This window comes from Neomonachus schauinslandi, chromosome 12, assembly GCF_002201575.2.
Source record: "Neomonachus schauinslandi chromosome 12, ASM220157v2, whole genome shotgun sequence".
NCBI classification, from domain to species: Eukaryota; Metazoa; Chordata; class Mammalia; order Carnivora; family Phocidae; genus Neomonachus; species Neomonachus schauinslandi.
Window position 1 is genome coordinate 97,589,988 of NC_058414.1, and position 24,915 is coordinate 97,614,902.

At 40.4% G+C, this 24,915-nt stretch overlaps 1 protein-coding gene across 1 annotated transcript in view; it reads left to right on the top strand.

Annotated features, from left to right (window-relative positions):
- Positions 1 to 24,915, top strand: part of CNTNAP2 (contactin associated protein 2) — a 1,342,199-nt gene that overhangs the window by 662,848 nt on the left and 654,436 nt on the right. The window contains exon 12 of the mRNA XM_044920022.1: positions 16,885 to 17,004. Coding sequence (XP_044775957.1) covers positions 16,885 to 17,004 — 120 coding nt within the window. The remainder of the gene's footprint in view (positions 1 to 16,884; positions 17,005 to 24,915) is intronic.

Here is a 24,915-nt window from a genome sequence, read left to right on the forward strand (position 1 = left end):
AGTAAGTACAAGACTGTTCACAAAACTCTCCAGGGGGTTGTGTTACCATGTGGCCCATTCTGCAGATCAGGGAGCTGAGCCACCATGGGTGAAATGTTGCATTCTGGCTTACAGAGTGCATAAATTGGGGAGCCAGCCAAGGGTCATGCTGTTGTGGTGTCAGAGCCCAGGACTAACAGTGGCACTGCCACTTGCCGGTGCCCCGCTAGGATAATCTCGGAATATCCCGGGGAAGCTTAACAAATTTGAGATTCTGGAATGCTGCCCTGTACTGCATTTCACCCCCTGTAACGTAAATCTCAACATTTGTACAGACCGGGAAAGTAAATAATGTCAGAACAGCCTTAAAGGCCAATTACAGTTGCTTTATAACTCCGGTGTAGTGACAATATCAACTTCCAGCTGCAGTCAAGTAGAGATGAGGATCGTTACACCAAGTCAAAACTTGTTTTTGTTTGCATAGCATTGATCATGTTTATTTTTTTTAATATTTTGTTTATTTATTTGACAGAGAGAGAGACAGCAAGAGAGGGAACACAAGCAGGGGGAGTGGGAGAGGGAATAGCAGGCTTCCCGTGGAGCAGGGAGCCTGATGCGGGGCTCGATCCCAGGACCCTGGGACCGTGACCTGAGCCGAAGGCAGACCCTTAACGACTGAGCCACCCAGGTGCCCCAGCACTGATCATGTTTAAAGGACAAATTATAAGCCACAGAATTACAGAGTTTTAGAGCAGGAAGTGGTTTCAGGGTTTGGTCATCCCTCCGTTCTCATTACAGAGGTGAGGATACTGATCTCCGCTGAGAGGATCTTATCTCAAATCCATGCCATGGCTTCATAGCTGATCTTCCTGCCTCCACTGTTGGCTTTCTTGTGTCCAGTCTTCCTATCATAGCCAAAGGGAACTTTTCATACGGTTGGATCATTGCACCCGGTTTTCTTTAAACCCCTTCAAATACTCCTCATTACTCTAAGCCTAAGTTCAAGTCCTTAAGTTAAAGCACCAGGCTTTTTTTTTTTTTTTTGAAACCTGGTCCCTGATTGTCTGTAGTCTCAACTGCTCCTGCTCGCTGACCTTGAACTCCGGACTCCAGTCACTACCCAATGGTGGTAGAATCGACAGTCTGGCCTCTGAGGCTTTGCACATCCAACTCCTTTGCTTTTGTAGCCCTTTCCCTGGCCTCCTCTGGCTATCTTCACTTTATCCTCCAGAACACAACTTCATCGTTCCTAAAGGAAGATGACTCTAACCTAGAGGTCACGTTTGTTTTGTTTCATTTTTCAAACACCCAATGTAAACAAGCCTGCCAGTATTGCTTCCCAACCCATAACGTATTCAGAGTAATCGTATTTGAGTGTGTCTGGACAAGAAGTGCGATGAGATTTTGCAGCATGGCATCCCCAGTCATAACACAGTAAGGATTCATAGCTGATAAAAAGGGAAACCAACAAGTCAATGAAACAAAGTTTGCTGGGATCATTTCCTGAGAGTATCATGTTGTTACAACATAATCCAATGATTGATGTACCTAATCATGAAAACTGAGTCAGCAAGAAATGGCAATTATATTTAATGTAGTATGATTAAGGAGGCAGAAAACTGCAATAACTTTCAGAACGATTTTCACTGAAAATGTTTAAAATAAAATGAGTTTTCATGCTTAAAGGAATGAAAATGGTTCATCAGTTCATTTCTGTTAAAGATCCAATTATGTTCGAGTTTGTATCACATAGAGGCAGTGTGATAACAGATAGTCAGGAGATGTAAATTCTGGTCTAGTAATTGATACTGAGTCAGTGGGTGACTTTGGATAAGCAAGACATCTGATACCTTTGACTCTTACAGGTAGCGTAATACAGTGGCTAAGAATAGACGCCATGGGCTTAAATTCAATCCTGGCTTCAGGACTTTGAAGCTATGTAGTCTTTAATTATTTCAATTTCTCTAAACCTCAGTTTTTTTGTTTGTAAAATGAAAAGAATAATACATACCTCATAGGAGTACTATGAAAAACTGATGGCGCATTGCGTGACTCAGCAAAGGATATGACGTATGATAACAGCTCAAGTAGCTGCTGTTGTTATAATTATGATAATTATTTACAATGAGGGAAATAGATTAGATGCCTCCAAGGTCTTCTCAAGCTTTGAAATTCTGTGGTTCTATGAACAGCTCATTCCCAAATGATGTCAGATAAATGAGGTTTCACTGTATATTGGGCAAGAAATCAATATGGCCAATTTTCAGTTGTGCACAGTAAGGTAAGGTGAGCAGAGCATGAATTATTCAGAACTTTGGTTACACTCAATATATTTCTATTTGATCTTGGAATGCATAGAACTTTTTAAAAGAATATTTTCCATCCTTCTTATATTGTGTTTAGTGATTAAAATGAGTTTGGCCTTTCTGTGGTTGCCAAGGGAAAAGAGATGGAAAAACGCTAGGTACTGTGTATATGGTATCTTACTTAATCACTCGCCATTTAAGTGAAATCATCCAGCAACTGAGTGGATGACAGAAAAATCAAGCGGGATAATACAGTTGTAGCCATAATAATGGGCATGCCTATGATGGAGAGCCAGCTTCATGAATTTCAGGGGGCTCTTCAGAATTTCAGGGGGCTCAGGTCCATATGGTGTTTTAAACCCCAAGAGTGAAAAACAACTATCAGGTGTTTTTCCCCTGGATATCTTAATTTTCGAAATGGCCTTAGCACAGAAGTGATGTCTAATAGAATTCCCTGGCACAGTGGCTACAGCCCAATGCTCTAAGAGCCTAATTATCAAAACTCATTTATCAGTAAGAATGCTTCCCCACCTACCATACACTTTATCATTTAAAGGAGATAGGTATCTTTTTTCCTTCCTCCTCCTCCTTCTTCTCTCCTCCTCCTTCTTCCTCTTCCTCCTCCTCCTCTTCTTCTTCTTCTTCTTCTTCTTCTTCTTCTTCTTCTTCTTCTTCTTCTTCTCCTTCTCCTCCTCCTCCTTCTCCTCCTCCTCCTCCTCCTCCTCCTCCTTCCTCCTCCTCCTCTCCTTCTTCTTCTCCTTCTCCTCCTCCTTCCTCCTCCTCCTCTCCTTCTTCTTCTCCTTCTCCTTCTCCTTCTTCTCCTCCACCTCCTCCTCCTCCTCCTCCTTCTTCTTCAATTAACAGTCTGTTCAGTGAGACATTTAAACTCTTCAGAGGTAAAAAGCCCCACGAAGAGCGGACAGGACGCCAAGAGTCCAGGCTGGACAGCAGAAGTGTCACAACCTGGGCCAGAGCACTTGTTGGAGTCCAGGCTTACACTCGCCAACAAGCTGTGTGACTCTGATAAATTACTAAATCTCTCCGAGCCTTAGTTTCTTCTGTTGTAAACTGGGAATTCACTCTGAAGCTGGTAGAGCTCAGGCTTCAGAGCCGTCACTGGTGTAGGGTGGGTTCATATCTGTTCACACAAAGCAGACAAAGTATCTTAGTTGCAAGGAGCCCAGTCTCTTCTTATTCCAACTGTCCTCCCTTGGCGCAGCCTCCAGCATTTTTGGTGTCTGGCTGAGGGGAAGTGAAGTTGGGGATACAGTAGTTTGGGGTTTAGTGACTGTATTTATGCAACCATTTCTGTGGATTATTAAGTTTTTGCTGGCATCCTGGTCTAGGAATGACTTACAAGTGAACTCCCACAGCCCATTTTCATAACTACATTCTCATTTGTATTCAAATATTCTTTTTTCTTAAAGAAAACCTGTAAAATGTATTGACTTCAGGCCCTGGAAATCCTGGATCTGCCTCTGAGGATAAGGATACCTATCTTGTACCATTGTTATAAAGATCAATATAGAAGCTTTTCCCCATTTTTGTTCTTGCTCTTCTTTTTCCTTCTCTTTCTTTTCTAAAATCATATAATAATGATAAGGATGATCTAATCCAGGGTTTTTGAGGGTTTTTCCCCCAAGACATTTTCCCTCCTCAAAGTCATAGGTGAAATCTTGACACATAAAATACAGTAGTAATTGACAGGATTTGTATGAAGCTTAAATCCTCACTGTTGAGGGAATAGTCCTCTCTTTTTTTATATAAGTCTCCAAAGAACCACTCTGAGCCTCAGGATTACATGGGACCCAGTTTGAAAACATGTGATTTAACTCACTCCTTTCTTTTTATCATAGAAAATAACTCCAGAGACACTACACAAACTCCCTTCTTCCCATTCTGTGTTCAGCCCACCATATCTGTCTTCTTTTTCAGGTTTATGACAATAAATAGAATAATGATGATTATCACTTCAAGTTTAGATGTAAAGCTTACTGGGATCAAAGACTTCTATGTAAAAAATTAAACATTGAGGGGCGCCTGGGTGGCTCAGTTGGTTAAGCGACTGCCTTCGGCTCAGGTCATGATCCTGGAGTCCCGGGATCGAGTTCCGCGTTGGGCTCCCTGCTCGGCAGGGAGTCTGCTTCTCTCTCTGACCCTCCCCACTCTCATGCTCTCTATCTCATTCTCTCTCTCAAATAAATAAATAAAATCTATTAAAAAAAAATTAAACATTGAAAATCCTGGGGAAAAAACTGACTATAATCCAGAATGGATTCATTATTATCCTATTCCTATTCATTTTCTCCTCTAATTTTAAAAGAAATTAAAGATTAAAACATCTGCCAGGTCCTTAAAGCTCTCCTGGGCCCTAAGCACTATCTGTGCCTTCTGAGCCTCATGACATCAGCACTGACTCCTCACCCAGAAGTCTGTCTACTGCGAATCGGGTGAACTTCAGTGATACTCCCTGCAGTATGGCCAGAGTCACAAAACCTAGAAACAAAGCGAAGACCTTCAACAGGCAATGTTGAATAAATTGGGTTGTACATTGTATGATCCCACCTTAGTAAAATAATCAAAGCCAAGAAGACATGTCTTTGAGTGTGTGACTCGTCTGTTATCTTGCAGCCTCACAAACCTCCCTAAAACTCAGTGGCTTCAAACAAGAATTTTATCTGCCATGATAACAGTTAGCAGCATGGGATAGGTTCTGTTGGACATTCCTTTTGCTGGTCCCACCAGGGGTAATTCAAGCAGGTGCAACCAAATGGCAGCTCACCTGGGGCTGGTCTGTGCCAGCCTTACTCACAAGTCTCATAGTTAATCCTTCTCTCGGTGGGGCCATGTGTCTCCAGTGAGCTAGCTCAGGTTTCTTCCCATGGAATCAGAAGCGTTCTCAAGGGTGAGAGACGATAGCCCAAATGGCCAACAATGCTATAGACCTAAGCTCATGTCATGTTTGCTAATGTCTCCTTTAACCAAAGCAAGTCACATGATCAGATCCAGAATCATTTCGGGGGCAGGGGACAATGCAAGAGCATGAAGGGAGGGAAGTATGACTCACTGGGGGACACAGTCAATCTATTTCATTTTAAAGTTTCAGTACTCATATTTTTCAGTAGTTTATTTTCTCATTGAATTCCCACAGCTTCATTTGGCATTTAAAATCAGTCATACTGCCTCGCTCATTAAATTAGATAAACAATAGTAAAACATTTTTTAGCTGTAAAGTAGTGTAAAATATAGTTATGTTTTTATTTGAATTGCAAGGACAATTTTACTCAAAATGACTGAAGTTTGCAAAAGAATTAGTACTTTCTAATCAGAGCCAGATTTGTTGTTTTTTTTGTTGTTGTTTTTTGTTAAACTGAGTCTTGTTTAGCTAAAAACAGTTGGAGAATTTCACACTCCATAGTTTTTCCTCAGCACACATACACACACAGATATTAATTTTAAAAATCTGCTCTTCCTTCAGGAGACTCTACTTTAGTAAAACACACCCTCTTTTCCAAACTATCTTCCAACAATAAGAACAAAATACACCTTTTTCTTGAGAATAATGATAAGAGTATAAACGGTAAAAGTAGTAAATATAAATATGAAAAATAGTAAAAAATATAATGATGAGATTAGTATAAGCAATTCAGCATAGCTTAAGAGCAGAGATTCTGTAGCTAGAATTCCTGTGTCTCAGTCCTGACTCTGCCTTTCTTTAGGTAAAAAGTCTTGGAATAGTGAACTAATCCTTCTGTGCAGATGGCAGGGACAGAGCACTGAGGACAAGCCTCAGAGAATAGCTCTCTCTAAAGGCCAGGAAAAGAAAAATGACAGTGCAGGACAGTAAAGGAGTGGTCAACAGGTCAGAGAGACAAGTGTGAGGACACAGAAAGGCAGAGAAGAATAAGTTTCCGTGAGGGGATGGGATGGTCAACAGTGACCAAGTCTACTGAAATCACAGAGAAGGAGGACTTCGTCAAAGTCAGCATAGTGATTAGCGGCATTCTCGAAAGGGAGGCAGAAGTGATAACTTTCTGACTTGAGGAGGTTCAGGTGTAAGTGCTGAAAAAGAGAAGTTCCCTTAGGTTGGATAAAACAGGAGTAGAGGGCAGCATGCATATTCCCCCCACTCCCATTACCCAAGGTAGAGGAGACGGGTGCTAATTAACAAAGAAGATGGAGCTAAGGGGAAAAAAAGAGAAGGAAAATCGAGGAAATAATTCTCTTAAAGTGTCAGAAGACTGGCATGAGGTAACATGGCATTGGAAAGGAGTAGTAAAGAAGGGTCCTTCTCTCCTCTTCCTGGCAAACTCCTCCTCCTTTAAGACTCAGCTCCAAGTGACTTCACAAATGAAGCCTTACCAGACTGTCCTAAGTTGTCCAATCCCTTATCTAAAGTGTTTGGGTACTTTGTTTATATCTTTTTTTTTTAAATAACATGCATCCAGTTATATAGTATTTTATTTCTCCACACATCGATGCCATACACTAGACAGCAAATTCCTCAGAGCCAGGATCTATGATTCATTCATTTTACTTATTTCTAGTATAAGGCATAGCACCAGATCTAGTACTACTAATGTAAAAATTAATTAATTAATTAGCAATGGGAAAGGGAAAAGGATCTGTGTAGGTTCCACTGAAGGAGTAAATACAGTTGTTAACACATTTGGATCAATGTTCTTAGTCTCATTTTTGGGACAGAGTAAAAATGAGAGTGATAAGGTTAGAGATGAGAATAGAGGATTGAGTAGATGGAGCAAGAGATAACCATAGCCAGTGTCTATGAGATCTAAGCTAGTGATCAATAGGGTTGTTGAGCTTTGCTGTAGAGACCTATTAAAATGAGAAAGCATGAGTTTGTAGCACACGCCTACTTGGTTTTATAGATTTTTGCCCCTCATCTTAGTCTTCTGTAACCTAAAAGCAATAATGAAGAAAATACTAGTAGAGCTTCTCCAGACTGAGTCATGAAAAAACAGTCAATTTTATGTTTTGTGGAGTGAAGGTCACAGAGTATCAAGTATGGACATTAATATCACCAAGGAATATGGCAGTCATGATGATATAGAGACAAAGAGTTGTGGTTTTGTGACCAGCATTGCCAAGTTTGGGATTATTGTTTTCTTTAAAGTAGTGCTTTGGAGCTAAAACCAAGAATGAGAAGACTCAAACAAAAGGCAGAAATGGGGTGGATGTGGGTAAGAGAGTAGAAAGGAAAAAATAAATGTAGATTTTACTTTGATCTCCAAAATTTTCTTGAAGGACTTGTCAAGTAAAGAAATATAAGCTATTGCTTTATTAACAAGAAATCAAAACTTTTTTCTTTTTTTTCCCTTCTAAATTACCCTTTTCCCTTGAGAGTTGGACAGGTGAAAGAATCCATTAGAGGATGATAATGAGTAACATCTCACACAGAAATTGCACTCATGGAAAGATCATGACATAATATTAGCATGCAGAATATCTGTTTTTAAACCCACACTCTACCACCACCATTTGCTCTGCGCCAATTATGAGACAATAGCTCCTCCGGGATATAATGTAGTTTACTCAGGGCATTCATTCAAGCTAAAAAAAAAAAAAAAAACTCCGAAGAGACAGAGAACATGTGAGGTTAATATTCACGTGTTACTGAGGACCTAGGTATTGTGCAGCTTACATTGTGCTAATTAAAAATAATTGCGGGGCGCCTGGGTGGCTCAGTCGTTAAGCGTCTGCCTTCAGCTCAGGTCATGATCCCAGCGTCCTGGGATCGAGCCCCACATCGGGCTCTCTGCTTGGCCGGGAGCCTGCTTCTCCCTCTCCCACTCCCCCTGCTTGTGTTCCCTCTCTAGCTGTCTCTCTCTCTCTGTGTCAAATAAATAAAATAAAATAAAATCTTAAAAAAAAAGAAGCATGTTTTGGGCGCCTGGGTGGCTCAGTTGGTTAGGCAACTGCCTTCGGCTCAGGTCATGATCCTGGAGTCCCGGGATCGAGTCCCGCATCGGGCTCCCTGCTCGGCAGGGAGTCTGCTTCTTCCTCTGACCCTCCTCCCTCTCATGCTCTCTGTCTCTCATTGTCTCTCTCGCAAATAAATAAAATCTTAAAAAATAAATTAATTAATTAAAAAAAAAAATAAGTGCATGGTCTTAGAATTAGGGAGCTTTTACGGGGCGGGGAGGTCTCAAGGCCACTGCTGCCCCTCTGGATTTCCAGCTTGGTTGTGCACAAATAGTTACCTTAACAGGAATAATGAGATTCTGGGAAAACTAGGTTCTCCAACCAAATTCATTAGAGCCTGATTGAGATCAGAAAATCAGTTTCAATGAGAAATATCTCATTCCAGTAGATGAACTTATTTTTGAAAGACACATTAAGATCAGAAAGTGACTTAGTGATTATAAGGCATCAGCATAAGGAGGGTCCCAGAGATCATCCTATTCTGAATGTCACCAATTCACATATGCCCCAGGCCCCTTTCAGAAAAGGGCTAAGAACAGCTATTTATCATTTTGTGGTACATCCACATTTCCATTAAAAGACTTTATTAAGTGAAGAGTAGGGTCTCCAGTAAACCAAACTCCCTTGTTAGCATCCTGTTCTTGATCTGTAGTAAGTATATGGTCCCTCTGCTATAAGAGAGCAGGAAAGTGAGGACATTCATAACTATCAATACCCAAAATGTCATGTTACAGCATTTACTAGCAAATGAGCTATAAAATTATTTATGCTTCTTTTCAGTTTTATATCAAATCATTAGAAGTGAACTTTTCCCTTTCTGGGCAATCAGGAAAAGACTACTTATGATGTTCCAAAGATAACCTTTATTTACATGTTCATTTTTGACTTGTGATTAATTTTCTAACATGTTTCATCCTTGGCCACTTCTAGAGATCCATCTGCTTTAGAAGGTAATAACAGGAAGGATATATGCCAGATATACTGACACACCTATCTCAAATTACGAAGTGTAGAAAGGGTCAAGGAGAGCCTTCCTCAGCTCATCAGCTTCAGCAAAGCTCTGGAGAACTATTGCTTTGTACTCTTCAGAGCACCCAGAATAAGACCTTACACATATGAGCCAAAAATAATTGTTTTATCTGGAAAATATTTCTCTCTTAAAATTAAAGTAGTGAAACATGGTGGAGAGACCTCCACATCATCTCTAAGTTGGAAAAACTCCAACTTGGCCAAGTCACTTGGCACCTATGTGTCTGTATTGGTTTCCCAGGACTGCTGTAACAAAGAACCACAAACAAGGTGGCTTACCAGAAATGTATGGCATTACAGTTTCAGAGGCTGGAAATCCAAAATCAAGGTATCTGCAGGGTTGATTCCTTCTGAGGCCTGTAAGGGAGAATCCGTTCCATACTTCTCTAATAGCTTCTTTCTGGTGGCCTCAGATGTTCTTTCACTTGCGGTTGACATTCTTCCTGTGTCTTTATATTGTCTTCCCTTGTAGGTATCTGTTTCTGTGTCCAAATGGCCCCTTTCTGTAAGTCAAGTTGGATTAGGCCTACTGTAGTGATCTCAACTTAATTATCTTTAACACCTTATTTCCAAATAAGGTCACCATCCCAGGTACTGGGGACTAGAACTTCAACATCTTTTGTGGGGGATATATTTAAACCCATAGCAACATCCTTTTTAAATCACCAGTGTTTATGTGAAAATAGAAGTCATGGTATGGAATCACCGATCTGTGCTTTCTTCTCCATTCCCAGGTACCTTAGTGTTTTAATCACGTGTGTGTATGTCTTAACCACTACTTAGCATGGTATTCAAGATCTTATTGTCATAAATGGAAGATATTATTATACACTTAAGAGCTGTGGAAAGTTCTTAAAGGGGAAATCTTAATATATTTAATAACAAAATATATTTATACATCAAAAACTACATATTCAAAGCTATAAGAAAAACAGGGAAGACAAATATGAAAGAACACAGATTTTAGTCACTTATAGTATAGCCAGTATAAATTAATAGAAAAATGATGACAATAAATGGGCATGACTCATAACTGTACGCCCCACAAAAGACTTGAAAGATCTCTCCAATGTACATTTGAAAATACATTTTCCAAATATTAATAAAAAATACAAATAAAGTAATGGAAAGTGATTTTCTTTTTTTGCCATATAAGAAACTGTTTTTTCTTTTTGTTTTATTTTAAATCAGAGTCTATCCAGGGCTGGTGAAGTTGCATTCACAGGCAAAGTTGTTGCTTTTAGATTCTCAAGAATCTAAGATTGACCATCAGAATTTAGAGCTCACTTCATGGTGGCAGAGGTAGTAATGAGTACCTGACAACGGCTCATAGAATATGGCCATTGTGTATTCTGGATTGTGTGCAGTTACATTAACTTTTCACACCATTGAAGGAGGTCTACACGGAGGTAAGAAGAGGGGCCTGGCATTCAAAAGGAGAACGAAATACAGGCTCACCCAAATTTGCTCCTGGGGGCAAGAAAACAAGGTGTTATCTTTTTCTTTTATATTATTTGATCCTTTTCCAAAATTCATCAAAAAGTGTAAGTTCTTTTGATAATTAGAAATATCCACATTTTTTTTTTAAAAATGAATCTATCTCACACATCCTAACAAAAACTCCCTCACGAATTTAGCGATCTCCACCAATTTTTATTCTATTTTGGCTTTTATGTTCAAATTCCTACAATGATGTGGTCACCACCCAATTCCACTAAATAGTTCCTTTCCCTGTAATTTGGTTCTATAAATACCACTGCCCTGAAATATTTAAAAAGTCACTCAAATCGGCTCCCTAAATGTATTGCCATTTTGTTGTTGTTGTATTCTGGCCCTCTTTCTGTTCGCATATTTTGCAGCAATTCAGACTCCTGAGAGTGCTTCTCCTTGGGTGGAGTTCCTCCTTTATATTCTGTCCCCGCGCTGACCGTTCCTTAACTGTGCTTCCTCTCCCAGAACATGAAACCGGTTGCACAGCTTGGCTCTTCAACCTTTGGCTTGCCCCTCTGCCTGTGAGTTGGCCATCCTTCTGATGTCTCATGCCACATCTGCACATGAGCAGGGGAAGCGTTTTTCCTCGTCCTTGGTTGGGGCTGGGGGGGGCAGAGCATGCACGTGTTGTTTGGTGTTCTACTGATGGTTGTAAGCCCAGGGCCATATGGATTTTTAAAGTTCAGTACCAACCTTTGACTTTATGCCTCCATCTTTTATTATTCTGCTTAATACTTCTTTTGTTAACAATACTAGGAACACATTTGATGCTTAATAACGTCTGTTCATTAAGTAGCGCAGTCCAATTTTTATATAGTTGTGATAAGCAGAATAATGCCCCCCCCAGTTGTCCTTGCCCTCATCTGTGGAACCTGTAAATATGTTACCATCTATGGCGAAGGGACTTTATGATCAAGTGAGGGCCCGTCACATGAGAGTATCCTGGATGATCTGGGTGGTGATCATCGGGCTCCTTAAAACAGAGCAAGAGATGTGACAGGGAAATCAGGGAATCGGAACAATGGAGTGTGGGAAGGACTGGCTTCGAAGATGAAGACATGGCACAAGGACAATGAGCAGGGAATGAGGTGGAGTCTAGAAGCTGAGCCAGGTGAGCAAATGGATTTTTGCCCAGAGTTTTCAGAAGGAGCACAGCCCTGCAGACACCTTGAATTTAGCCCAGTGAAACCCACCTCAAACTTCTAACCTCCAGAACTGTAAGGTAATAAGTTCGTGTTGTTTCGGTGCATAAGGCTTGGTTATTTACAGGAGCCATGTGAACCTAACACAGTGGTCCTTTGTCATTTTCCCTTGTAGCTAGTGTGATGTCACACAGACGACACTCATCATTTGATGAAAATGAAGAACAGACTTAGGATCCCCCATCTTCTGGAGTTTTACATGCTATGAAATTCAATCTGATGTGTTCAATAGTAGTATTTCTGAACATCTGAGATTTATTTACGATTATGTACAATAATACGAGACCTTTTATTTGGTACTAGAAGTCTCAGCAGAGAAAAATTACTTTTCCAGTAAATCAGTGAACTTGATGAGTCTGTTTATTTCCCCATCAGCCCAATTGCCTCTCTGTTCTTCAGCAGGGGACTAGCAAAATTCTGTCACCGATGTTGGCTCGCACACTTCTTCACTGGCTGCCGCCTTAGCCCTTGGGCACTGTCATCTCCTCAGGCTTAATGCACACAAATTGTGCAAGCCAGCTAGGCCTCCCTCCACTGGGGCCAGAGCTAACTGGCTGAGGCATGCAGGGGAAATGCTTCGGTCAGCTCATTCTCTGCATTAAAATATCAATATACTCAATGCTTTTTAGTTTACAAAGTGCGTGTGATTTCTTTAATCATCACGATAACTTAGTTGAAGGAGATAGTGTTGCCTTCGCTTCACAGCTAAGAAAACGAAAAGTTAAGGGGAGTTTCCACGTTGTAAATGACAGAAAGGAGATTTGAATGAAAATCTCTTAATTCCTTACTCAGTGATAAAACTAATGCAATTTCATTATATCCAGGTGACTTGCCATTTTACCTCCTTGCCATTATTCCAGATCTGTATTTCTCAAGTGTATTTTTAATTGTAACATAACTTATGCACATTATAAAGTAATATGGAAAACACAGAAAAGTACGACGTTTTAAATCATCCATAATCTTACTGCTCAAAGATAACCACTGTTACTGTGTGGGTGCATTCATCCAAGTATATTTCTTTTCGCGTGTATTTTTATTTAGGGTTTTGTATCCCAATCCCTTTTCGTTATTTTGAGTGAAGTGAAGTGGCAGTCTGGCCTTATTTTATTTAAAATTTCACTCTATTGCCTTTTGGTGTCCTACCTTTTTCCTGCTTATATCTAAATATAAATAATTAGCCCGCCCTTCCGGAGTTAACTTTGTTCCAGGATTAGATCTGTGCCTCTCAAACCACAGTCAGGACCAGCAGCTGCAGCATCACTTGGGAGCTTTTTAGAACTGCACATTCTCTGCTGAATCAGAATCTTTGGGTGAGGCCCAGGAATCTTAACAAGCTTGTCTTAACAAGCTCTCCAGGTGGTTTTCACACATGATACCGTTTGGACTGAAATACTTGGGTTCCCATTTGTGTTGATGAGGCAAAAGCAGCGAGTAAGCCTGTCATGGGTGAAAGTCAAGCAGAATAACTGTCCCACTTTGAAGAAAAAAAAAGGAGAGCTGCTTGTATACCCAGATCTCCCTCGTCTACAAGCCGTCAGCCCTTGCTCTTAGTCAATTACTTGAGTTAAGGTCTGTAGCCCTCTCTAGGGTGTTTATATGCTTGCTTAGACGTGCAGGAGTTACCTACACTTCTTATCATCAGATCATGCTTTCATCAGTTCTGACGGGCTCTCCTTAAACACCTACCATGTTTGGGGCGCCTGGGTGGCACCTTCTGTTAAGCATCAGACCCTTGGTTTCAGCTCAGGTCGTAATCATGGGATCCTGAGTTAGGGTCCTGAGCTTGGGCCTCACGTCAGGCTCCCTGCTCAGTGTGGAGTTTGCTTAAAGACCCTTGCTGTCTCTCCATCTTACCTCCCCTCCCTGTGCTCTCTTTCTCTCTCAAATAAATAAATAAAATCTTAAAAAAAAATCTACCATGTTAGATTATATGGAGTAGAAAAGAAAAATAGATATTCTAGACCCTCCCCTCAAGATAACTCACAGTCTTGTTAGGAAATAAAATTTTCATGTATGAAATTCAATCAACAACAGTCAATCAAATCCTCAACTGACTATAATCGGGTATTAAGTACATGAGAGGAGCAGTGAGTGCCCTGGACTGTACAGAAAGATGAGTATATTGACTAGGGACCGTCTCTTTAAGAAAGGAGGACTGTGAGGCGGACCTAATTAATAATTACTACATTAATCATAAAAATTCCACCTATTAAATGTTAACCATGTCCCAGATACAGTAGTTTAGCAATGAATGTTGTTATGTCCTCCAGTTCTCATTACTACATTGTAAATACCTGATACCTATTCTCCAGACAAGGCTAAAGGAGATGAGGCAACTTTGCCAGTGTTATATAATAGTACTTTGTGGAGTCAGAATTTCACCCCAAGTCTGTTGGATTACAGAACCCTGTTTCTTAGCACTCCTGCCTTAATAGTTAACTCTGGTAGAGAAGGTTAATAGATTAAGAGGTTTGTAGTGTATTGCAGATAAAGGTGACCCCAGAAAAGGGGCCTGACCAGTGTGCAAGTTTATGTGGGCAAGTAACCCAAACCAGGAAACATCTGTTAGGATTATGGAAGGTCTTGTATGCATAGATGGTGATCTGGGATATAATATCATGGATACTGAAAAATCATTACATATTTTTTAACATAATGAAAGTAATGTTTTAGGACTAGACTAACATTGGCTGAAAAGCATAATTTGGTGAGAAGTGAAGAGGTGGTTTTTTTTTTAAAAGATTTTATTTATTTATTTGAGAGAGAGAATGAGATAGAGAGCATGAGAGGGGGGAGGGTCAGAGGGAGAAGCAGACTCCCTGCTGAGCAGGGAGCCCGATGCGGGCCTCGATCCCAGGACTCCAGGATCATGACCTGAGCCAAAGGCAGTCGCTTAACCAACTGAGCCACCCAGGCGCCCAAGTGAAGAGGTATTTGAATAGGAGAGCCAATTCATAGTATGATTGTGGTAAACCAGATACTGGATAATAAGGAAAATGGGGTGTTTGCAGGGGGGAAAGAGAATGATTAATGATTAACTATTTTAAAAAGAAAAATGAAAGCTTTTAAAGGCAGATTGCCCAAAGGGACTAAAAGGAAAACTTTAGAATTTTAACTTGACATTCTGGATCATTTTGAGCTACACACAAAAATTGCAATTATCTGGAGAGAGGTTGCAAAAAATTAGTAAGGCGGTTAGAAATTGTGAGTTAAGGTCATTCTGTACTCTCTTTCTTCCTAACTACCTACACCCACCTGGTCTCCATCCCCAGTTGATTTTAAAAACACGTGAATCAGTCCCATCTACTTCATCCTTCCTCATACTCTCATATGGAAATAGTCATCCTTCACCTGGCCTATCACAATGACAGCCTGTGTGTGCTCATGAATTTCTGAATCACTTCCCTAAAATCTATTGTTTTTCTATAGGAGTTTTCTTTCTAAAACCTACATCTAATTATAGCATCTTCCTGCTTAGAGTTTAAAAATCTTCCCCCCTGCCCTTTATTGCAGTATATTACTTGGCATAGCATTCAGAATTGGAGCAGCCATAGCTTATTATTCAAATAAGAGACTTGGGAGATTGAAATCGGGCATATTAATCATCACACTTGGACGAAAGACACGTGAGCTCTGCCTAGCTTTCCATCTACATCCCCTTCCAGAGCACCTTATGCATGAGTAATACCAAAATAATTAGTGAACAAACCCTACTGGTCCTTTATCTGTGGTGCTCACATCTGTATTTGCGTTGCCTAATCCCCTGCTCAGCACATCGTAGGTACTCAGTATTTGCAGAAGGAAGGAAGGGAAGAAAAGAGGATTAAGTAAAACAAAGAATTTGAGAATTGTTTTAGCCTAGTATGTTGTTGTTGACATGAAATTGAATTTGAGGTCTAACCTCTTTGGAGAGAGAGGAAGCCATGGGCAGCCAAATGGAGACACAGAGAACATGGAAGCGGAAGGTGGAAAAGAGAGGTCCCAGAATCTGACCTGCCATTAATGAACCACAGATTGCAGTGTGAATTCCAATGCTGTTTACCAAAAGACTAGATTATGTGTGCATACGATGATAGCTCTTTACCAGAAATAGTTCTCGGTTTTGTAAAGTGGATCTTTCAAAGTTATCATAAATATCACTCTGGAGCTGTTTTTAAAAGTCTTCCCAGTAGTATTCTAGAAGTTGTAACAACAGAGGAGATATGCAAATGTCCATTTTGTACTTCGGAAACCAGATGCAGTCTCTGTGAGAAAAGAGAATGTGTCAGGAGCATGGGAACAAATAGAAAAAGAATAGAAAAGAACCTATAATTTAATTACATTGATGGCAGCCTTCTACACAAACTAGATGGGATGTAATTAAAATACCTGTAACAAAATGAAGCAGGGACATTCTTTCCTTTTTCCTAAATAAAGGAAGATTAGAAATCTCTTGCTGTTTGAGGGAAATGTATAATATCTATGCAAAAAAAAGGGGGGGGGGGATGCTTGTGTGTGTGTGTGTGTGTGAGAGAGAGAGAGAGAGATTTTTCTCTTAGTTGATAGCCCAACAAAACAGCCAATACTTATGTCCTTTCAAAATAAAGTCCCTTACAATAAGGAGATGGTATCTATAAATAACTACAGATTAAATATTACTTCAATGATCTAAGCCCTATTGCAACAAACATTACATTTATTTTACAATGTATTGATAGTTTTAGACCTTTCCCCAACTATAAAGCCATAGCAGGAATTTGTTCTCTTTGTTAGGTCAGAAATACTTAAAGAGTAAGAACCAAATCATGAATTTCAATGTAGAGAAAAAGAACACTCACTCTAACAGGAGGATATACTGCTCAGCAGCGCTGGCCAGTAGTGGATGTGGCTGGGGCACCCATCTGGGGAGCCATTTGCTCTGCACTGTGCTCATGTAGGCTGTTCTGTTCTAGCGATCTATGAGCCTTCCTGTGAAGCATACAAACACCTGGGCCAGACGTCAAATTACTACTGGATAGATCCTGACGGCAGTGGACCTCTGGGGCCTCTGAAAGTCTACTGCAACATGACAGGTAACTATGCCATATTTATGTTTCATGGACATTTCTTTTCTCTATGTTGAACATGAACAGTACCACTCAAGTTTCTTCTGCGCCATGTTCTTGTCACAACATGTAATAAGCTAAATATTGTTGGATTTGTTCAGGAAAATGGTGAAATGTATTTCTGAAGCAATAAAATCTTCTAACCTGTTCTTTTTAAAGTCTACCTTCTGACTTGAACATTTTAAAATATGAATATGTAGGGGAAAAACCCAGAAAGTGAAATTGAGGGGAAGTCCACAGAAAGAGCTGTGGCCCACAGAGCAGCCTCCACCAGTAACCTAGACTGAAGAACTTAGTATCACTGCTCGACTGTCCATGCTGCCCATGTCAGGGGAAGCTTCTGGACCCCTCCGGATCTTCCCCAGGCCCTGTAGTTAACAGAAGGAGGCTTTCTTTCTTTTTTTTTTTTAATTTTTTATTGTTATGTTAATCACCATACATTACATCATTAGTTTTTGATGTAGTGTTCCATGATTCATTGTTTGTGCATAACACCCAGTGCTCCATGCAGTACGTGCCCTCTTTAATACCCATCACCAGGCTAACCCATCCTCCCACCCCCCTCCCCTCTAGAACCCTCAGTTTGTTTCTCAGAGTCCATCGTCTCTCATGGTTCGTCTCCCGCTCCGATTTCCCCCCTTTCATTCTTCCCCTCCTGCTATCTTCTTCTTTTTTTTTTTCTTAACATATATTGCATTATTTGTTTCAGAGGCACAGATCTGTGATTCAACAGTCTTGCACAATTCACAGTGCTCACCATAGCACATATCCTCCTCAATGTCTATCACCCAGCCACCCCATCCCTCCCAACGCCCCCCCACTCCAGCAACCCTCAGTTTGTTTCCTGAGATTAAGAACTCATATCAGTGAGGTCATATGATACATGTCTTTCTCTGATTGACTTATTTTGCTCAGCATAACACCCTCCAGTTCCATCCACGTCATTCCAATGGCAAGATCTCATTCCTTTTGATGGCTGCATAATATTCCATTGTGTATATATACCACATCTTCTTTATCCATTCATCTGTCGATGGACATCTTGGCTCTTTCCACAGTTTGGCTATTGTGGACATTGCTGCTATAAACATCGGGGTGCACATACCCAGAAGGAGGCTTTCTGTGGATGGAAATTCCATTCTGGCAGTACCCACAGTTTTCATGATATGTATCTGGAATTTTCTACATCAGAAGAGAACCTGGTTTTTCTTCACTTCCATATTAAATTTCGGGGTTATGAAATGAAATTGTGGGTTCTTATAAACTCCCACAATGTGTAAAATATACAGATCTCTAAGAGCAGATTTTCCATCAGACACTTAGTAATGTCTTATCCTCCAAAGTAGAAGAGTGTGAGGCATGTACTATTCACTGGCTCCAGGAGAGGATCAGCATTTGATGGAAACTCCTGAAGTATTTGATTAGAACAGTAATGACGCTACTTAGGATGATTACTGCATGATCTGTCTACTTTGTGTCAGGTACCGTGATAAATTCTTAGACTACCTGGGTTTGCATCCTAGCTCCATCAGTCACCAGGCATATAATCATGGGCACCTTAGATTAACTTTATTAAACCCAATAAGCCTCAGTATGTTTATCTATGAATGGATTAATAAGAATATCTACAGCATAGCTTTCTTATGTAAATGAAATAAAATAATATACATATGGTTCTTCCCATATTGTCTGACACATGGTAAACTTTCAGTAAATGTTACCCGGGAGTAACGTATTATTTTTTTAAAGGATTAGACAGCTAAATACCTTCCTTATATTATTTAGGTAAGATTCAAACACAAATCGGTTGGGGGGCTAGTGGTTCTTAAATCAGGCAATGCTTTGGAATCATTTATGGAGTTTTTTGTTTTTGCTTTTGTTTTCCACACATACTAATTGTCTCTATGCTGAAGACTTTGATTCAGCAGTTTATTGGTTCACAACCCTCCAGGGAACTTCATGGGTGTGACCTGAAACCAGCCCCTGTACTCAGAGGGCAGGGAGAGACCCAAGAAAGAGACAGGCCCCTCCAGGTTGGTAGGTGGCAGTTTTAATAAGCACAGGGAACTTATATATGAGGCTTGTCTTGCTGGCAGCATCATCTTAACAGTATATAAAGAGGCCTCACTTGGGTTCAGTTACATACACCATACAGGCGTCCTCAACACCACACCACCACCACAAGTCTGTGCCCTTGGAGCAGCCTCCAGGAGAGAAAAAGGCAAGTGGAACCCCATTCCAAGGACAGGGGAAGGATGAGAAGCCTTGGAGTGCCTGGGTTCAGCTCACAGGTCAATCGGCAGTCATGTCTTTCAAGTGACATTCCCAGACATAGGTGCAAAGTGGAAATAGGATTGTGCTGCTCGAAGGGAGAACCCTGAAGAGCATTGTGCATAAGCAGACCCTGTGGAGAACTTCCAGCAACATCAGGAAGCCATGCATGGCCTAGAACAGAAGGGAGAATGATGAGGACAGGAATATAGTATGGAAGGCATGTAGAGAAAATGGTAACATGGGAGCTGTCCTCCCAAAAATATCCTTCCATGCCAAGAACTCTAAGTGTGTCCCAGAGAAGAAACCTGCTTACCAGAAAGCTTGATCTAAGAGTTTACTGATTGTTGGACTTGCCAGTGCGCTCAGGTACTTTCTTGTTGATCTTCATTTTAATCTTAGTTGAACTAAAATATAATCTGTGAGAACTTGATTTAATCTATAGGAATCTTGAATTTTTTCTCCTAATATATAAAAAATATGATTATATATTTTTTAAAGATTTTATTTATTTGACAGAGAGAGACAGCGAGAGAGGGAACACAACCAGGGGGAGTGGGAGAGGGAGAAGCAGGCTTCCCGCTAAGCAGGGAGCCCAACGTGGGGCTCGATCCCAGGACCCTGGGATCATGACCTGAACCGAAGGCAGATGCTTAATGACTGAGCCACCCAGGCGCCCCAAAATATGATTATATTTTAAGCCAATACTCTAAGTGCAGTCTGGACAGTGAAGAGTACAGTACCACTTTCTGAAGGTAGAATATGCTTCTTTTATCATTCAAGATAGTTATGAACACCAGTGTGTCAGGGACACTGAAGGCCAGCAGGCATTCTTTGGCCTTTTACTACCCATCAACCCTTCCTTCATCTGGAAAGAACATGAACTTGACATCATAGGACAGTATGGTACCACATAGCTTGGCTTGGGCTGTTGCAGTTCCAAGAGATAGATGTTGAAGAAGGGGAAGGAATGACAGCATGAACAATTCTATGAAGTCTTGATATATCTATCACTGTATGTCATGAGAAAGTGTATATACACCTTACTTTATGACTTTTCTAGTAAAGAATAGATCCGTCCCACTTCTCAGTGGCCCAAATGTAATTGGGTATTATCACTGTTGAATATATCACATATTTTAAAAATGGGAGCAAGACATCTTCTCTGGGGAAGAAGCAAAGTCTTGGCATTGATCAGCCTTTTTTCCTTTCTTCCTACAGGTAGGGTGGGATGGGGGAGAACTTTAAACTTGTACAGACATAGTGAAAAATTTAAGGGAAGGAACCTCCCTGACAGGTAATATCTGATGTAGATTTAGGTAGAAACTAAAGACACTGTTGAAAATTACTTCTGATTCAGATCTTTTCTTTGGAATCCTAAACTTTCAATTCAATTACTAATTTAAAAGATAAAACAAAAGAAATGAAAACACAATTAATTTAGGGCCTGACAAGAAGAAGGGAGTCTCCCTTGATTTTTGGACAAGAAGTTCCTCCAAATAATCATGACCACACTACTGTTAACTGATGTCTCCAAGTTTTGTTTGTTTAACATTATCAAATAAGTAACATATCCCTTATCCTCACTATGTTTCATATTGAATCATAAGGGAGGACTTGACGTGTATCCCTTTTAGAATATTTTATTGTTCATTTCGGTCCACAATTTTAACCTGTTGATATCTTTTGGTCATCTCAGCCGTTTTTTTGTTTGTTTTTTTTTTACCTTCTCAATTTCTTCTTCATAATACCTCTTGCAAATCATCCTTATTTTCATCCCCAATTCCCAACAACAGTTTCTTTAAAAACTCAACATGCACCTACTACATGACTCTGCAATCGCACTGCTGGGCATTTACTCCAGGGGAATGAAGACAAGAGTTGCACAGAAACCTGTATGCAGATAAGCATTGCAGACTTATTGGTAATAGCCAAAAACTGGAAAGGACCCAGATGCCCTTCGACAGGTGAATTGTTAGACGGACTTAGTACATCCATACCATGGAATACTCTTCGACAATAAAAAAGAATGAACCATTGATCCAGTGCAGCATAAATAAATAAATCTCCAGAGAATTATGCTGAGTGAAAAAAATCCAATCTCAAAAGATTACATACTGTCTGATTTTGTTTATGTAACATTCTTGAAAAGACAACATTATGGAAATGGAGAGCAGATTAATGGCTGCTGGTGTTAAGGAGGGATGGGGGTGGGAGCGAGGTGGGCATGGTAATAGAAGGGCAACATGAGGAACTCTTGTGATGACGGAAGTGTTTAGGGTCCTAACTGTACCAGCAGCAATATCCTGATTGTGATGCTGTCCTATAGTTTTGTATGGTGGCACCATTGGGGGAAGTGAATGAAGGGTATAAGAGACCTCTCTGTATTATTTATCACAACTGCATGTTTCATCTACATTACCGCAAGGAAAATTTTTAATTAAAAATATATAGTATACAACAAAAAAAATCCCAAAGATTGTGAATTTTTTCAGTCTTTATAGAAAAGAAAATAACGTTTAAGCATACCTCTAGGATCCTTTTTTCCAGGTATTTTTTTATTTATATATCCACTATGCATCAGGAACTGTGCTATGTGAGAATAAGTGGATATGCTAAATGCCTTCACAACTAATAATAAAACACATGTTAAAAAAGCAAACAAATAAATAAGAGGAGAGAGTTTAAGCAGGAGAATGAAAGGGTCTTGTTTAAAACTACCATGGGGGTGGGGGGCATGAGTGGCAGAGTGGAAACACCGAGACCAGTTCTGGAGTTTTTGTCAAAGTCCAGGGAAGCATCATCTCCTCCTTGAACTAGAGTGGTGACAGTTTAAGTGATGAGACAGAGATGCATTTTAGATCTGTTCTGAAGTTAGAATTGTCAGGATGGATGACAGATTGGGTGAGGATGGCTAAAGACAGTTATCAAGAATAACTCCCGAATATATGGATTGAATAACTGGGTGAATTACAGTGCCATTGGGAGATGTGGAAAATTAAGGGAAGAACAGATTTTGAGAAAACTCAAGAAGTCAGTTTTGGCATAGTTAAATGTGAGGTGCTATATATCATCTAAATTGAGATACCAGTTTTGCAATTGGATAAGACCTCAAAAAGGATATGTGGGTTAGAGATGGAAATGTGCTAATTGTTAGCATATGAATATATGAGAAGTGATAATATCACTTAGGGGTTGATGTAAACAGGGAAAAGGCATGTTGGGAATGAGCCTTCGGGAACTCAGTAGAGATCAGGTCTCTGGGGATGAAATGATGTATCAGCGTGTAGGAGGAGGATATAATTGAGAGTAAGTGGAGGAAGAATGTCTAAGAGCATTTGGGGAAGACTGGGTCATCCATATGGATGTGGAAGTGACTGCTTGGGTCCTAGAGAATGATAAAACCTTTTGAGGATGGAGAGTGACTTCAAATCAATGCAAATGTCTGTAACGAATGAGGCAAAGCACCCAAGTATGGCAAGTGCCAGCAAGCAGGATGCGGGGAACAGGGTGTGTCTGGAAGTGACCAACCTCATGAAGGGCCTGTGTAGACAACGTTAGGAAACCATAGAATAGGCAGCTACCCTAGACTCAGGGACCAGCAAAATCTCCCACAAAAACAACACACTCATGATCCGAGTCTTGAAGAACAGGTGGGTATTGTGGGGGCCTGGAAAGCAGGAGAAGGAGAAATAGACCAACATGAAATGCTTTGTATGGCATGCGGAGTGGTTCAAACGTGGTCCTGAGGGAGAAGCAAGCTCGTGGTGATACTGTATTTTTAAAGCATGACTTTGGCAGTTGTGAATGGGATTCTCCAGAGGAGACCCAGACCTAGAACAGGGACACAAGGGAGAAAAAGCCCGGTTGCGATCCAGGCATCAAAACTGAGATGTAAGGTGGTGGCAGTCAGGTAAAGGAGGGGATCGAGTTCATGGATATTTAGAAAGTGGAGGTGGCCAGGCTGTGGCTGGTAAGATGAAAGCTGGAAAAGATTGCCGGGTGTCTGCCGTGGGTACCTGCATGAGATGGAGCACAGGAGGCCAAGGGCAGATTAGCGAAAGGACGTGTCCTTCACCCACCTGGGCCAGGGGCCCCGTAGCAGGTACTGCACAGATTCCCCCTGGGGCTTTGAGTGCCTCAGTTAATCTCTGTGTCTGGGCTTCCGGTTTCCTGGTATATGAACTGTAGGAGTTGGAACAGGAAGATCTCTACACTCTCTCCCACTCTAAAAAAAAGAAAAAAGAAAAAATTCCATTATTATCATGGAACAAGAAAGAAAAATATCACAGTATACCTGCAGTCAAATAATCTAGAGACAGAATCCTCTTATCTCAAATAAGCTTGAATTTACTCATTTCTTGGCCAAGTTTGACATGAACAGGCACTCTTCATTTTTTTCATCATGAGGCAGGTCTCCTACGCTGCAATTCTTCTTTTGACTATCTGCAGTTCAGGGCTACATTGCTTGGAAATTAGGGGGGTGCCCTAAATGACAGCGCATCCCAAGTACTGTGGAGGTGGTACTGAGCAGAGAATGTATTCACTGAATCCCCTGTGGAAGAATACATCATTCGCAAGCCAAAGCCGGGTTTTCTTTTTCAAGTCTTAGGGCACAAAAATGTACTCATTGTTACCCTCCTTCTCCACTTTCATCCTCTCTCTGAGAATTTGCTATTGTAAATACCATTGTTGTGAACAGAAACTGTCATATATTTTGAATATTCAGCTCTGTTATCGGTACATTTTTTTAACATGTAAGCTTCTATTTCTGTTTTAAGATGTTTGCCAGCATCTTTTCCTAGAACCCTCAAACTTTCATATTTAAAGCTTCATTTGGTTCTTCCCGCCTGATGATTAATAATAATAGTAAATAAAGCTATATCCAGTCATTATCCTCAGAAACTTACTACTTACCCGTAAATCAAAAACAGTGTTTTTCTTAATATTCTGTACTCTAATTCATGTTCTTTATAACTCTCTTTGCATTCATGTTTAGTTTTTCAAAATTTCAGTAAGCATCTGTGCGGCAGCGTGTGAAGTTTGAAGTCCAAATAAGGAACACCTCCTGTATTCTTCCTAGCACTAGTTTTGTAGTTTTATCAAAAAGCCATTAAGCTTGTTTACATAATTTGTGCTTTATAAAGCCCTGGGATTTAGCTGATCAAATTCTATTATCCTCTATAATGGTAAAAGCTGTTCATGTCTTTTTAATCTAATATTTATAGAGAGCTTGTTACTCAAGTTTCTAAGCACTTGCACTCAGTAATATCATTTTATTTATTATTATGCTTCTCAGAAGTTTCAGTAGGGAAGTGCAAGCAGCAAGGAAATGAGTCTGTTCGTGGTGTGCGTGGGTCCTGGTGGAAAGTATCATGAACCTCCCCCACCATGCCTGCTTGTATACCCTACCCCCAGCAAAGCAAAGCAGTTCCTTCTCTAGCATATTCATTTTCTTAGCAGCTTACAATTTATTATCTCACTGTTAACGCCAGTCAGGAGTCAGCCACAGGTGAGCTCGTCCCCTGAAGGGTCTCCCAGGCTGAAATGAAGGGGGTCAGCAGGGCTGTGATCGCCTCTGAGGCTTAGGATTCTCTTCCATGTTCA